General features: G+C 37.9%; 2 protein-coding genes across 2 annotated transcripts; one reads left to right on the top strand and one right to left on the bottom strand.

The window, feature by feature from the left end:
* The first annotated feature begins 899 nt into the window (after positions 1–899).
* On the top strand, positions 900–5,920 carry igbp1 (immunoglobulin (CD79A) binding protein 1). Its single transcript, XM_047585349.1, has 3 exons — positions 900–1,398; positions 3,342–3,674; positions 5,345–5,920. The coding sequence occupies exons 1-3, from the start codon at positions 931–933 to the stop codon at positions 5,615–5,617; spliced, it is 1,074 nt and encodes a 357-aa protein (XP_047441305.1). The 5' UTR covers positions 900–930; the 3' UTR covers positions 5,618–5,920.
* Positions 5,921–6,026: 106 nt separating this feature from the next.
* LOC125008214 (magnesium transporter protein 1-like) lies at positions 6,027–13,922 on the bottom strand. The gene is made up of 10 exons (XM_047585350.1): positions 13,749–13,922; positions 13,259–13,428; positions 12,796–12,913; positions 11,592–11,732; positions 11,363–11,503; positions 9,861–9,950; positions 8,113–8,176; positions 7,365–7,439; positions 6,429–6,519; positions 6,027–6,337 (listed from the first exon to the last, which is right to left on the bottom strand). The coding sequence occupies exons 1-10, from the start codon at positions 13,827–13,829 to the stop codon at positions 6,313–6,315; spliced, it is 996 nt and encodes a 331-aa protein (XP_047441306.1). The 5' UTR covers positions 13,830–13,922; the 3' UTR covers positions 6,027–6,312.
* Between the last annotated feature and the right edge of the window lie 1,503 nt (positions 13,923–15,425).

Here is a 15,425-nt window from a genome sequence, read left to right as displayed (position 1 = left end):
TTGAAAACGTGCATGTTGTAGGTCAGATTAGACCCCTCTGCTACTTTTGTCCTGCAGGTGTATCGACATTTGTGGATGTGCCATTTGGCTAAATGTACAACACGATTAATGATTCTTTCTTTTTTTGCTGACGGGTGAGTCAGTAAAGCCAAACAGTACACACTATAAAAGCCAAATCCATCCGGGCTAATATGACATTAGTCCACCCTTTGCAAGTATAACAGCTTCAACTCTTCCGGGAAAGATTTCCACGAGGTTTAGGAGCCTGTTCATGGGAATGTTTGACCATTTTTCAAGAAGCGCAGTGATGAAGTCACAGCCTTCATCTAATTCATCCCAAAGGTGTTCTATCAGGACTCTGTACAGGCCAGTCAAGTTCTTCCACACCAAACTCACTCATCCATGTCTTTATGGACTTTGCTTTGTGCACTAGTTCACAGTCATGTTGGAACAGGAAAGGGTTTGTCCCAAAAACTGTTCCAACAAAGTTGAAAGTATTGAATTGTCCAAAATCTCTTGGTATGCTGAAGCATTCAGAGTTTCTTTCACTGGAACTAAGGGGCAATGCTACTGGAAGAACAACCCCCAAAGTTCATGGCTGAGTCACTGTTGGTCCCAATCACTTCCACTTTGTTATAAAATCACTCTGTATTGATATATATATATATACTGGACACTGGAATTTATCCCCAGGAGACAAATAAATATTTTTCTATTCTATTCTAGAATAAAAAACAATACTTTTGGCAATATATTGTACATTAATTGGCTCCAGTGATTATTCTATTCCAGTCTATTCCTGGTGTTTGTTTGTTTTTTTAATATAAAAGTTGTAATTCTAGTATTTGGCCTGTGGGGGCAGTAATGCCGGTGAGCCGCAAAAAATACAAAACGACGAAGAAGAAATACCCCAGAAGAAAATTTTACAAGATGGCGGAAAGCGAAGACAGCAACAACATGGGCCAATCCTCAAATGCAGATGGAAACCCTCTTAGCTTAACAGATTTACTAGACGGCGGCTGGAAAATATTCGAAGAGGTGGACAGCACAAACAAACCCCTGGGCTCGACCGCTGTCCAGGCCCGGGTCGAAGAAGGAGTCCGCATGTTGCAGGAAGCCTCCAGGATGGTGGCTCAGCTCGACCTGTTCAGTCGCAATGAGGAGCTGGAGGAGATCGCCACGACAGACCTGAAATATCTGCTCCTGCCCGCCCTGCTAGGGGCTCTCAACATGAAACGCACCAGGCAGGACGCACGGCTGGAGATAGTGGTCGCATCCCGGGCTTATTTTCTGGATTTCCTGAGGAGGTGTAAAGAGTATAACGTAGCGCGGTTTGAGCTGCCGGACACAAACACAAGCAACGACGAAGCGTCGGAGGATGGAGAATCTAAAGCAATGGTGAGTTTTTTAAGTTAGTGACTAATGATGGAAACCGTAGGAAATGAATTGATAAACACTAATCTCTTGATTCTCAAATGTAGTCATCACCCGATCATTTTTCAGGTAAGTTATCTCATGTGCCATGTTCAGAATAAATAGCAGGTGTTATTCAATATTACTCAATATTTTTATTGGAAAAATGCAATTAAAAAAATATGCATATGGACACAGACTCATAAAAACATAAAAAATAACTTAGACAACACTCAACAAAATAAATAAATAAATAAATAACAACCTTCCTCCCACGCCCTCACTCAGCTCATCACAACCAACACAGATATTACTGGTTATTTGTTTAAAATAAAAAGGTACAACAATAACAGACACACATTCAATTAGGTGGTGCCACTAAATTAATGAAATAGGATATAAAGACTTGCCATTTGTGGAAAAAATTGACTGTATGTGCTCTCAAAAACAAAAAACATCACGTCTTTGAGCCACTGGGAAAAAAAAGCTGGAGATTTACCCCGAGAACAGAGGACGTAATAGTAAAATAGTTGTACATCTATACTTATATTTTCTTTTTACCTTTTGTGCTGTGTGTAATTATTACGGTTTTTACTGTATTACTTTTTGTTTTACCACTGGCTGCAGGTACAGACGTACATTTCACTGTACTTTTACAGATACTTTGTGTAACTGTGCATGTTACAAATAAATCTTAAACCAAAACCACGTCTTTATATAGGGTCAAAACATCGACTTCTTCTGTTTTATTGGTAAATGTGCACATGATCTAGCAGAATATGATCAAAACAAGAAAGGCTTTTATGAATCTCCAGGGGCAGGAGTTTATTTTTATTATTTATTAAGATCAGATCTGGACTCGGATTTGACTGATATTGAATATTAAAGAATCGGTATCAGATCAGGGTTTAAAATTAATAAATAAACGAGACGTCCCCTGTTATTGAATGTATTAATTTGAGTAAATGTATTGTTCAATGTGTCAATATAACACGTTAACACGTATGAAAGTATAGCAAACATATGACGTTGTTCACCGTACAGTGAAATGTATTTAATTACAGGTGAGTTATAAGTCTACAGGTTCACAGGGCTGAATGGGGCTTCATGGCTCTTTAAATATTATTAATTAATTAATCCATATATTTTGTAACTTATTTCCTTTAGCCCACTGCCCAACACAAATTATGTTGGACAGTGGGCGGAAGGAAATAAATTACAAAATATATGGATTGTTAAATGGTCTCTGATTCACACATTAAAAATAAGTCCTATAAACCTGTGGTCTCATTAAATCAAATTAGCTGTTTTTTTTTCTTAATATATCATGTAAATTCCCAACTATGGCCAAAAATGGACAGTCTTACTGACTAAAGGAATATTTAAAGTGTGTGTATTTGTACATATCCGTCCTCTTTCCATTGTACACAAAGGGCTGACTTCCTGGTATTCATCCTTTAAAGACTTTCCTCACGTCAGAGATGATGAACGTGTTTTCCTCAGTGAATCCTCGAGGCATAAGATGCTTCTGAGAAATACTCTGAGATCCCAAAACACTGGATGTGTTTATTCATCCATGACTTCTGCAGACATCTTTATTTATGTATTTATTTATTTTTGTTGGGTTTTGTGAAGAGGATACAGGTAGATATTCGATCGGTGGGTAGATAGATCTTCTTCTTTCTTAATTTATTCCAAACGGGGAAGTTGAAAGACTCCAGGCGGAAGATATTATCTTTATGATTATGTTTATCTTAAGATTTTAATGCAAAATGATAATAATAATTCTTAAATAGCTCTAGGTCGGTGTCTCTACTTAGTCTCTCCATCAGTTTAGGGGTCGTTGGCCTGAAATACGATGCAGATCCCTGCATTAGATTATTAGTATTAAAAATAAATCGAGTTATATATCTCTCTTTTCCTTTCAGTCGGCCCCCTCCGCCCCGGACCTGGTCGCCATGGCGACCCAGCGACAGGCCAAGATCGAGCGGTACCGTCGCAAGAAGGAGCTGGAGGCCAAACTGTCGGACGTCCGGAAAGCCGTGGACAGCGGACAGGCCGACGACGAAGTCATCAGAGAGTTCTACCTCCTGAGCGTCCGGAGGTGGATCGCCGTGTGTCTGGAGGAGATGGAGAGCATCGACCAGGAGATAGAGATTCTCCAAAAGATGGACGTTCTGAAGCACAGCGCTGCCAAGCAGCCGGCTCAGCCAGCCAGGCCTCCCATGAAACCGTTTGTCCTCACCAAGGACGCTGTGCAGGTGGGATCATCCCATCACGCTTCTTATCGGTTTTTGCTCATGCTCACATCCACCGTACATACATTAATATTCGACATCAGACGATCTGAGTCCGGATCCGATCTTAAACAAACTCCTGGAGATTCTGTTTGATCACACATGAACCGTGTGACTATATTAAGTCCAATAAACAGAGCTGTCAAAGTAGGAGACTGTACCTCGTGCCTTAGCTCCAGGGTTTAACTCCACAACCGTCTCTAGAATATTTTTATTCTTGACACCGTCTCCAGGAAACTCTTCTCGAGACAATGTGGTGTTTTATTTCAGTGAATCAAGTTGAAAGTATTAAATAATCATCTCTACTACATAGAAACTAATATGGTTTATTTTTATTTAGCCTGCATTTGTCCTCAGAGTTGAACACCACAGGAAGTCAACATTATATGAGGATTATTTTGTTATTTCAGTGCTTGTGTGTGTGGTGCCATCACCAGCCCTCCCTTTTTTTAAGTTTTTATTTGTAATCATGTTTTCATCAGCTTGGATGCTGGTGCAACTAGGAAGTAGAAGACGTTTTCCTCTACGGGTTTAAGGTTTTAGTTTGTTCTGATCTAATCCCATCGTTTTAAAAATGCCTTGGCCGAGACAATGATCTCCCAATTAAGAAAAGTCGCCTTAATATGAAAATCTCGTCTTGTTTCTTTATGATATTTTCTAATTCCAACATTTTTAACTCCTCATTCCTTTGGTTTTGAAAGTGTTGGTGCAGTTTTCCGTTTCCAAATAAGCGAAATCAGTCTTCATACTATCAGACTGATGAATTGAATTTGTATTTGGTTCGGTCTGATTTGATGTTAAGTCTTTAATTCATAGATGATCTGCTGTAAATACACGGGGGGGGGGGGCTTAATCCGACTTTAACTGGACAACTTAAGTGCATATTAAAATGTTACTCCGACTAATATCAGAGTTCTCTTTATCTGATTAAGACACCCAGATAATGCCATTTGTACATAATAGCAAATATACGCCTTAATTGAAGTTTAACTAGACAACGTGTGTGTGTGCATAGAAAGAAATCTGTACCATTATCCATCGTGTTGTATCCAGTGCTTCCAGGTGTCGTTACGTAGTCTACGTTACATTTTATACTTGGTTGGACAACAGGAAGAAGCAGAAGATAGGTTAGCAATTTTAGCAAAAAAGAGCAACTTAGCGGTTTTGTTTTGTCTTTTTATATATAAATTGATAAAGCTGTATTATTATTTAAACTTTCTCAGGAAAAAACGTCTTACATCTTTTCGCACCCACAGATACAGATTAATGGATTGAAATTGAATTATTTTGTAATTTTATTACTTTATTATTTTTATGAATGATGTGCTGTCATCGTGTTTTGTGTAAAATTATAAATTATCGAGTCATCTCTTCCAAACATATTGTGAAAAATAAATTTAACACTGAACGTAGCCGTACATATAGTTGACAGATCTGCTGCATGAACGACTCCAGTTGAACCAGAAACAGATCCGTATTAACTGGCTGAAAACACACATATCGCCACCTAGTGTAGAGGAGGAGGAAATGTTCCCGACAGTTATTGGATTTTCTCCGTTGCATGTGTTTTGAGTATAGCTCGATTAAGCCGTGTACGTGAACGCACCGATTAATGAGGTGTGTTTGTGTTTCAGGCGCGGGTGTTTGGGGCTGGTTACCCCAGCCTTGCCACCATGACAGTAGACGACTGGTACGACCAACACAGGAAACACGGAGCCCTGCCCGACCAGGGTATACCCAAGAGGATCCCCGTGGATGAGGACACTGACGCCAAGGAGAGGGAGGAGGAAGAAAAGGAGAAAAAGGTGGAAAACGACGACGAAGAGGCTCTGGTGAAAGCCAGAACTTGGGACGACTGGAAAGACACTCACCCTCGAGGCTACGGGAACCGACACAACATGGGCTAAAAGGATCCCGGTCCAGGATGTGGACGTTCTCCTGCCGCGTTATTCTATTATCCACTCACCAAACCAAACTAAAAGACGGTGCCATGACATTCTTCAGTAAACCCATTCATTCGATTTATCCCTAAACACTGCAGCTGTCTAACGTATCACATTCACTCTCGTCGTTCACGAGGTTGGATTGAACAATCCTCTGGGAGGTTTTCGAGTCTTACACGAATGTACAACTTAGGAGTGAACGTTACTACTTGGTTGTGTTTCCCCTTAATGCTGTCACTGGAAAATAAAGAGACTGTTCAAGCCAGAGTTTGGGAAGCGTTTCTGGATGTGTTACAGGAGCTGCAGTGTTGGCCAGAAAAACAAAACAAAAATATTCAAATTAAAGTTCACACACAAATGAACAAACCAACCATAAAGGAGTCCAACCGGTTTATGTTTCCAACAACAGCTGAGATACAAACTTGTGTGTCCTGTAAATATAAACCATTACAAAACCATCAACTTTACACATTATTCTTGACAAAATCCTAATCCACAAGAAACCATATGACACAAGATGTCGTGTACTTGCTGAGACTGGGATTTAAATGGTAAAAGGTCAGTCAGTGGCTTTAATTGACGTGGTTTTTCTCGTTGGGACACTCGTGAGAACTTCACGTCCTCGCGTTCCTTTCATCGCTTTTGAAACTCTGCGACCCTCAGGAGCCCCACGTGAACAGAAAGCTGCAACAGAGACAACGTGAAACTAACACCTTGCATTCGCAGCGGCAGTAAAGCGGCGTGAAGTGATGCGACTGTAAACGCGGGCGCCTACCTGTACGGGTAACCGTGGTACTTGGCTCTGAAGACCGACAGCAGCCAGCTGAAGAAGAGCATCACGAGGCCGATGCCGGCTATGCACATAACTGTTGAACACAAACGCACGGCATCAGTTACACAGACACTAAATTAAATTTACTGTGATATTTGATAAGTTTTGATCCTGATTAATTCCTCCTGTCTCTGTGTGGTGATGCTACTGGGATAAATAAAGTATACATCTACCTAAAAGTACTACTTGTCTAACGCTAAAAGACGAAAGACGTATAAAGTTGTGATTTAAGTACATAACAAAAATAATCTTTTAAAAGGCATTTTTGTACCTTTTACTTGATCAAATCAATTCAGAGAATAATTAATAAATAATAATTGACACACATGAATTGATTTTATTACAGCACTGAGAGTCGGCTGCACCTGCAAATATTTTCTTCTTTCCATGTTGAATCTGTCAAAATTGTTAAGAGCATGTCCTGCCAGTGTAGGGATGAGCCCCTCAAGCCTTTCTACAAAACTCATTATATAAATCATTATTCCCTCTAACTTCACTAGACTTCATTTGTTATTTCCACCAAAAATGGCCCAGAGCACAGCAGGAATACTCAATAAATAAATAAATACTCCCTAAACATACACTCATGCACTAACGACAGTTAAATACCACTAATGTTTCATTGTTCTCTTGCGTACACAGTGGAAAAATGACAATAATCTTAAAAAGGCTGCTCACACTTAGGCTGTTTGGTTATAGCTTCGAGCAAAAAAATGGAGGACAAAATAAAAGACACAATATATATATACACAGAGTTAAACGGTGTCTGATTTGCACAGAAAGTCCTATAAACCCTTGGACGACTGTCTCTTTAAATCAAATTAGCTGTTTAGTCTTATTTAACTAAGGGAACTTTTAACGTGTGTGTGTTGTACGTACTCTTCCTCTTTCCAATGTCCAGGTCAGAAGTGGCAGCTTCGCAAAGCAGCACCATTCCCAGGGTGATGGCAGCATCTGACCGTAAAGTCAAGGGGATGAAAACAACAAATATACATAATAGACATAAATATATATACATGTGTGAAGAGGGAAAAAGAAGCCGTGGCTCCGAGTCTGATAACCACTGGTAGACAAACAGCTGGCATTAGTTCAATAGTTGGCAGAGCATTAACACAATTCAACCATGTGAGGTGCTGCATCAGGGTTTTTCGGGGCGGGCGTGTGCAGGATCGTGCCTGATACGAGGCCTGTTCAGAGCTTGTGAGCGTTTATTTACCGACGTGCGTTAGATCTGCACAAAACTCACATTACAACTGAAACCCCTGGAAGTTTCCATATGCATCGTAATCACCGGTAATAAAGATAAAAGTGAGGAAATACTTAAACCCACGCATGACTCCTCACACGTTATCAATAATTAACACAGAAACACACTCCTGTACTCAGGTTAAATACGTTCATTCATAAATTCTTACAGCTACAAGGACAGAATCGCTTTAAAGTGTCTCATTGCTAATGAACAAACATCACTTTTGTAACTTTTCAGGTCACTTATAAGAGTGTTTGTACGTCTTTCTACCAGAGGAAAGCAGACGCATGTGACCCAGATCGCCTCCACATGTGGTCAGAGATAAGATCATGGTGGGTGGGGGGGGGACATGCAATGCAACGCATGGTGGAAGGATACTGAAGAGTAAGATGATGTGTGTCTCAGCCACAAACTGGGCCTGGCTGCTGCCGTGGATGTAGCTCTGAAAACACACAATTAAAACTCTTTAAAAGAGTTTTGGTCTGAACAGAGGAAATAGAAGAAGTACAACAACACAATCGACACACACAACATCCCACCGTCCTTCTGAATGGTGAGATTACAGCAGTTAAATGACGATGTTATTTGACGTCTTAAGCCCCGTTCACACGGGATTAGTTTTACCTGAGGACGTCCTGTCTTTTAAATGCGTTTCATGTGGTGAATTCACATTCATTCTGTGTTTTACACAAATTCACAACGCGTTGTTATGTCTCTGCTACTTTCAGCCTCCGCTGTGAGTCACAGACAGTTTCGATTACTTTGCAAATTGTGACGGATGATGAAAATAGATTTTTGACAGGAAATTACCAGCGACCTGTTGGTATTTAAATCAGCTTTACATTCATGAAGGTGTCATCCGTCTAAACGGGGGCATAGTTCAGCGAACTCTGAGTTACGGCACATCCTTCATACGTCTTACGTGACAAAAAGGGCAGAAAAAAGCTGCAAATCAAACAAAAGTTGCGAAAAAGTAAAAGCTCAGCCCTGAATCACAGAGACGTCGACTGGCGCTGGATTAGTTTTATCAGAGGACGTCTGATGTGGTGGGTAATTTGTGGTGTAATTTTTTACTTTACAAATCGCGGACATGGACGATTAGCGCGGGATTAAGATCACAGACGACCTCCGTGGTTGTTAGAAATCACCAGAGGACCCCAGATAAAACTAATCCCGTGCGAATAAGGCTTTCGGCCTTTATTACGGACACTCGAAATATCCATTTACACTGAGTTTATCAAAGTCTGCCATCAGTGAGGTGATTTATTAGTAAAATAAAGGAAATAAAATCATTAAACCCCAAGTCTGTTTGAATAAATGAACAATGGGCAACATTTATAGGCTATAATGACACAATTTGATCATTTTCTTTCAAAATATAATTTCTATTTTCCGTTTTACAGTTTCGTATCCGCCAGGCTAAGTTGCCCATTTAGGGAATAAATTTAAAAATGTCCAATTTCTCAAATAAAACACATTACAGGTAAACATTAGCTTTTCTCTTTCATGCTCACAAAGTTCTAATAACACAACAGGAACTCCCTGACGTGACTATTTTCTTCTCTGCCCGTTTAACCACAGTGAACTTTGCGTCATTGTCAATGTGAAAGTTGCCTCTTCCTGCACAGCTGCAGAATAATCTTCTCATCTCACACAGTTTGAGGCATGAAGATTAAAATTTTTTATTTTTGTTCATTTTAAATTTTTTCTTTTGTTTTGTTGTGCACGGTCGCTCTGCGGGAGCTAAAATGACGATAAAGACGATTCTCTTCTCTTCTATAACCTGGCACCTTGACCCGTCCTTCCTTAAACGTTCCTCATGACATGAAGTGCACATACTTAACGTCCTTCTCCTCACAGCCTGATAAATGTCTATATCCTCAATTTAAGGGCCAAAACTCACAAATGATGAGTTCAAAAAGACGAGGACTGCTGGATAATCCATTACTACAACCTGACATCATGGTGGGATTTAAAAAGACGTTCAATAATGAGGATTCAAGGAAAACTTTTAGACAAGAGGATCGTTTCCTTTTCTGAAAAATGTTTTTACAAAAATAGATGCAACAAGTGCTTTGGTTTCTAGTTTTAGTTGATGTATATCTGGGGTGAGTGCGATGACTTACGATTTGTCCTGTGCTCGGGTTCTTGTGTGCGTACGGTGGCCCTCGGATGTGGTTCCACATCTGGCCAGATGTCATGATCAGGACGAAGCACTGAAAGGAAAATACAACGAGTCTCACTGACCTCATGAATATTTACTCTGTATGTTACTCTTTACTATAAAAAGAAAAAAAAAACATTTGAATCTGAAATCATGATTTACTAGTTTGGAAATAAAAGAAATATGTGGTCACAGCATCACCAGTGCAGACACACGTGAATACGCTCCACATAAAAGAAACTCATTGATAAAAATCATCAGCACTGGATCCTGGAAAATGGGAATGGCAATAAAATTTAGATTTTTAGATATTTGGTTCCAGTGTTTTAGGCAATAATTCAGGATTTTAACATGAATATGAGCAAGAAGAATTAGAGTGTAGATACACAGACCCTCAGCAGGAGGTTAAAATTAAGACAGAATTAAAAGTAAAACGAGTGTCTCATTCTGGATAAATACTCTAGACAGATTGTGTTATAGTTTTAGATTCATAGACTAGTAGGTTTTTGCAAGCGAGCCTATACATGTTCACTCCCATGTTGGTAAGAGTAACAAAAGAAACGTCCTTTGCACATTTAAAACAGATTCACCTAAAAGCAAAAAAACAGAGAGATAACTTTTTATTTTATTTATATATTTATTTTTTATTTTTTATTAGGGCCAGAGCGTATTTATGATCGTTATAAATAACGTAAATATGCCAGATTGTAGCCGATATCATGTTCACATGATATAATAAAAAATATATATATAAAATACACATCGGCGAAAATGCAGAAAATACCCTGGGAGCAACTGAATATGGACTTCGCTTTAAATACACATACACAGAACAATTTCAGCTGAGTTGATTATATGATGCACTTCTCTTGTGACTGGGCTGTTATTACATTATTATTATTATGGTTTGCAGAACATACTGGTGATTGACACTCTCATTACTTGTGGACATTTTAATGCTCTGCTCTCACCTTAGTGTGAAACTACTTCACAGAGCACTGAGTACTGTGTCCTAATGTTTTAGTTTGTTTTAATCTTTGTTTGATTTTGTATTTTTAAGTTGTTGTATCTCCACATTGTTGCAAATTAGGGAAACTTCAATTATTTTCGAGACTTAAATAAAGAATAAATAAAAAAATAAAAATAAATAAATGCTACTGTAAATGTAGCCTATGAGTTCCAGATATCAACTTAGATATTATATGTATATATATATATATATATATTTTTATAGTTGAGTTCATTTGTCCGATTATATTTGACTGCCGGCATATAAGGGTTTGTGTGTGAGGAAATTCCACATATAGCAAAGTTTTATTAACTTACTACGACAGGAATATGTTTAAGTAAAAAAAAATGTATAGAAATAATTGGAAATAGCATGCAAAATGCAATGTTTTAGTTTTTTTCCCCACCACCCTGCACTTATATCTTTGCACGGGTGTACGTGTTGGTTGTCGTTACCAGGGACGAGAAGGCCCAGACGTTCTTGTTGAAGAGAAACTCCAGATTGTGTCGCCGTAGATACGCCAGCCCTCCAATCACGGCCAGGAGGAAGCCCAGCAGAAGAGGTCCTGCATAGTTGGGGGGACGGATGACTCGGATCTGAAACAGACGAACCCGACTGTAAACCTCCTCCGAGGCCACGGCCGTACCAGTGCCAAAGCAGCGTGTGTTTGTGCTTCACTCTCACGTGTACGTCGGTCCTGTCCGACACCCATCGAGCCAGCTGCTCGGCCGCGTAGCCTCTGACCTGCAGCTCGTAGGTGTCGGCCCTGCGCAGCTTCCCTTTGGCCGGAAAGTGGAGGAACGTCGGAGCGGAGTTCATGTTGAGCTGCGAACACACAAACACTTGGGAATCATTTGGGAAATGTGCAGCAGTGGGATTCAATAGCACTCAGTTATATCCAAAAGGGAAATCAGTTGTTGGTCCCTTCCACGTGGTTTTATCCTGGTTACCGGTGAAGCAGCAGGATTATTTGGATCAAAATGACCATTTACCACATTATTAAATATATATTTACAGTCTCACATATATATACATATATATACACACACACACACACACAAAATTCTTTAACAACCTTAACAAAATGAAACAAGAATTCTTTATGTCGCTTTAGCCATTATGCAAATTTCTGTTCTGCAAAGTTATGCAAATTAGTGCATATTTAAGTAGATGGCTCATAATTTGCATATTTAAAGATAAATTCACAGAAAACTTGTAACACATAACAAAATATTATATTTATGTACGTTATAAACTGGAAAAGTTCTGTGGTGACATCTATCAGTTAAACATTTTTACCCTATTCACCTGTAGCGTCTCGCCTTAAAAGTAAAAGCAGCTGCAGATCAACGTTTATTAGCTTCACCATGAGGCTCCATTGTGGGAAATGCACAGAGGAACTTTTTAAGCGGCGTAACTACAATAAAACCCCTCATCTCACCCTAACGACACCATCCACGGGAGCACGGTGCAGTTTTCTTCAAGTTAAATCTATTTACTACCAAAGCATTAGTATATTCTTCTCATCTATAACATGTTGTATGAAAAACTATTAGCAAGAATAATAACAACATATATTATGGCCGGACCATTAAAGTTATTATGAGTGAGTATGAAGAAAACAAATTATGTTAATCATGTATTTAGAGACGTTAAACACTGAATGATGTCAAACTGATTCCAAAGATAAAAGGAGGGTTAAATATATCATCTACTTCAAATGTGTCAATTACGTGATCAGATCTTAACGCACGGTCTGAACAGGACCCCATTTATTTCATGTGTATGTTTATTCTTCTATGCCACTCAGTCACTCAGTCATATGTCCTGGTCGCCTGCTCCGTGTGGCCTTAAATAAAAGTTTTCTGCATCTGAATCTGAACCTCACCATCTGAAAGACGTCCGACCCGTCGTCGAAGTCGACGGTGGCGAAGAAGACTTTGTTAGTGAAGGCTGAGGAATAACGCCAGGAGTTTGCCAGCAGCTGGAACTCATCATCTGCTTGTCTGGGAAAAAAAAAAAACAAACAAACAAAACAAGATGCATATCATTTAATTCATTATATTAAACTCTTATCATCTTATCATATCTGCTCATGAACATTTAGGATCTCACGCATAGTAAAAAGAATGACTCTAAGTGGTGTTGCTGTTGAGCAACACAAGTTGACACGTGGTTTAAAAAAAAAAAAAAAAAAAAAAAAGTGGTTCTTTTGGTTTGTTTCAGAAGAAAATGACATAACGCGTGCAGCGTGCACTCAAACGCACCTCGCGCACAGTGTTAAAAAAAAGGGTTAAAATGAATGAATTAAAAGCTAGTTCTCGTTCCCTGGTTGGTTCTTTCTCACTTACTTGCAGACCCCGCACTGCCTCTGCGGCTGCAGGGCCGTGAACATGATGATCATCGAGTAGTTTCTGGGAACAGCCTTGACGAAGCGACGGAACTTCTCCCCGTTCATCCTGATGACCGGATGCCTGGTGGTCCACTCCATCATCTGGGTCACTTTCTCCGACAGCAGAGTCTGCGCACAACACACAACACACAAGACACACACAACCCGTGAATGGAATAAAACAGCCGAGCGCACGTCTTCCCGTTTTAAAAGAAAAGTTGCACAACGTGGCTCGTAAAGTGAGTCGGAAACCAAATCAGTGCCATTTGCTTTTTCCGCCTCATTTGTCACCTCGGTTGAGGAAGCGACCCCCGGACATGGGCATGAAAAAGCGAAAGATCAATCCACACAAAAAAAAAAAAAAAAAAAACAGAAAAGAAACACACAGAAACATTCATAAACTTGAGGCAAAGTTTGTTGAAAAACCTCCTTCTCTTCGTGTCGCCTACCTCTTTTTTCTTCTGCGCGTCCGTGAATGCATTGTAGAGGCAGAGCAGGAGAACCGAGGAAATTAAAAGTTTTATAGACATTTTCTGCTGCACTCTGACACCAGCTGGACTCCAGAGCCGCGCGCACAAGTCTCACACACACACACACACGCGCGCGGGAAAGCGCGTGCACGACGATTTCTTCGTCCGGGCGGCGCGAACTTCTGGATGAGTTACTGCCCCCTGCTGTGTGGGAGTGGTACGGTAGATAAATAAATAAATAAATAAATATAGATAGATAGATAGATAGATAGATAGATAGATAGATAGATAGATAGATAGATAGATAGATAGATAGACTGTATATATGGGACGTCATATATATGTGTGTGTGTGTATATTTGAATGTGTATAAGTTAGCGATTTTATTTTATTTTATTTTATTTTATTTTATTTATTTGAATATTTGAATGTGTATAAGTTAGCGATTTTATTTTATTTTATTTTATTTATTTGAATATTTGAATGTGTATAAGTTAGCGATTTTATTTTATTTTATTTTATTTATTTGAATATTTGAATGTGTATAAGTTAGCGATTTTATTTTATTTTATTTTATTTTATTTATTTGAATATTTGAATGTGTATAAGTTAGCGATTTTATTTTATTTTATTTTATTTATTTGAATATTTGAATGTGTATAAGTTAGCGATTTTATTTTATTTTATTTTATTTATTTGAATATTTGAATGTGTATAAGTTAGCGATTTTATTTTATTTTATTTTATTTATTTGAATATTTGAATGTGTATAAGTTAGCGATTTTATTTTATTTTATTTTATTTATTTGAATATTTGAATGTGTATAAGTTAGCGATTTTATTTTATTTTATTTATTTGAATATTTGAATGTGTATAAGAAAGCGATTTTATTTTATTTTATTTATTTGAATATTTGAATGTGTATAAGTTAGCGATTTTATTTTATTTTATTTTATTTATTTGAATATTGAATGTGTATAAGTTAGCGATTTTATTTTATTTTATTTTATTTATTTGAATATTTGAATGTGTATAAGTTAGCGATTTTATTTTATTTTATTTATTTGAATATTTGAATGTGTATAAGAAAGCGATTTTATTTTATTTTATTTATTTGAATATTTGAATGTGTATAAGTTAGCGATTTTATTTTATTTTACTTTATTTTATTTATTTTTTTATTTTATGTCTTCCATGCAAAAAAAAAAATTAATTGTATGTACAAATATACTTGGCGATAAAGTCTATTCTAATTCTGATTATATTTATATGGATATTTATATAGAATAAACGATGATATAGTTAAGTGAGGGATAGTTAAAAGGGGTGAAGATTTTTTTTTAAGTGTTGCTTTCGAACAAATGGGCTGTGTCTCTATTACTTTTTGTCTTTTTTTTGTTTATATAATCATTATTTTATGTTTGAAATGTTCGATGCAACAAATCAACTGACATTTTTTATTTTTTGACTGAATCTGCTGATCAGGAAGGTTGTCTCAGTCATCAATTTCTCCAAAAGACTGTATTTTTTTTTACTTTATTTTATCTATTTTTTATTTGAAGTCTTCCATGCAAAAAAAAAAAATTAATTCTATGTGCAAACATACTTGGCAATAAAGTCTATTCTGATTCTGATTACGTTTATATGGATGTTTA

This window comes from Mugil cephalus, chromosome 5, assembly GCF_022458985.1.
Source record: "Mugil cephalus isolate CIBA_MC_2020 chromosome 5, CIBA_Mcephalus_1.1, whole genome shotgun sequence".
Classification (NCBI taxonomy): Eukaryota; Metazoa; Chordata; class Actinopteri; order Mugiliformes; family Mugilidae; genus Mugil; species Mugil cephalus.
The sequence above is the reverse complement of the archived record's forward strand: the minus strand, read 5'-3'. Positions and strand labels throughout refer to the sequence as shown.

What these genes read in the sequence shown, in the direction of transcription:
- igbp1 (XM_047585349.1), top strand. Translation starts at nt 931, where the DNA reads ATGGCGGAAAGCGAAGACAGCAACAACATGGGCCAATCCTCAAATGCA. An exon ending in ATGGAGAATCTAAAGCAATG is followed by an intron (nt 1,399 to 3,341) that starts GTGAGTTTTTTA and finishes TTTTCCTTTCAG; the next exon opens with TCGGCCCCCTCCGCCCCGGA. An exon ending in TCACCAAGGACGCTGTGCAG is followed by an intron (nt 3,675 to 5,344) that starts GTGGGATCATCC and finishes TTTGTGTTTCAG; the next exon opens with GCGCGGGTGTTTGGGGCTGG.
- LOC125008214 (XM_047585350.1), bottom strand. Translation starts at nt 13,829, where the DNA reads ATGTCTATAAAACTTTTAATTTCCTCGGTTCTCCTGCTCTGCCTCTAC. An exon ending in ACGCGCAGAAGAAAAAAGAG is followed by an intron (nt 13,429 to 13,748) that starts GTAGGCGACACG and finishes TGTTGTGCGCAG; the next exon opens with ACTCTGCTGTCGGAGAAAGT. An exon ending in TCTGGGCCTTCTCGTCCCTG is followed by an intron (nt 9,951 to 11,362) that starts GTAACGACAACC and finishes TTTTCCTTTCAG; the next exon opens with TGCTTCGTCCTGATCATGAC.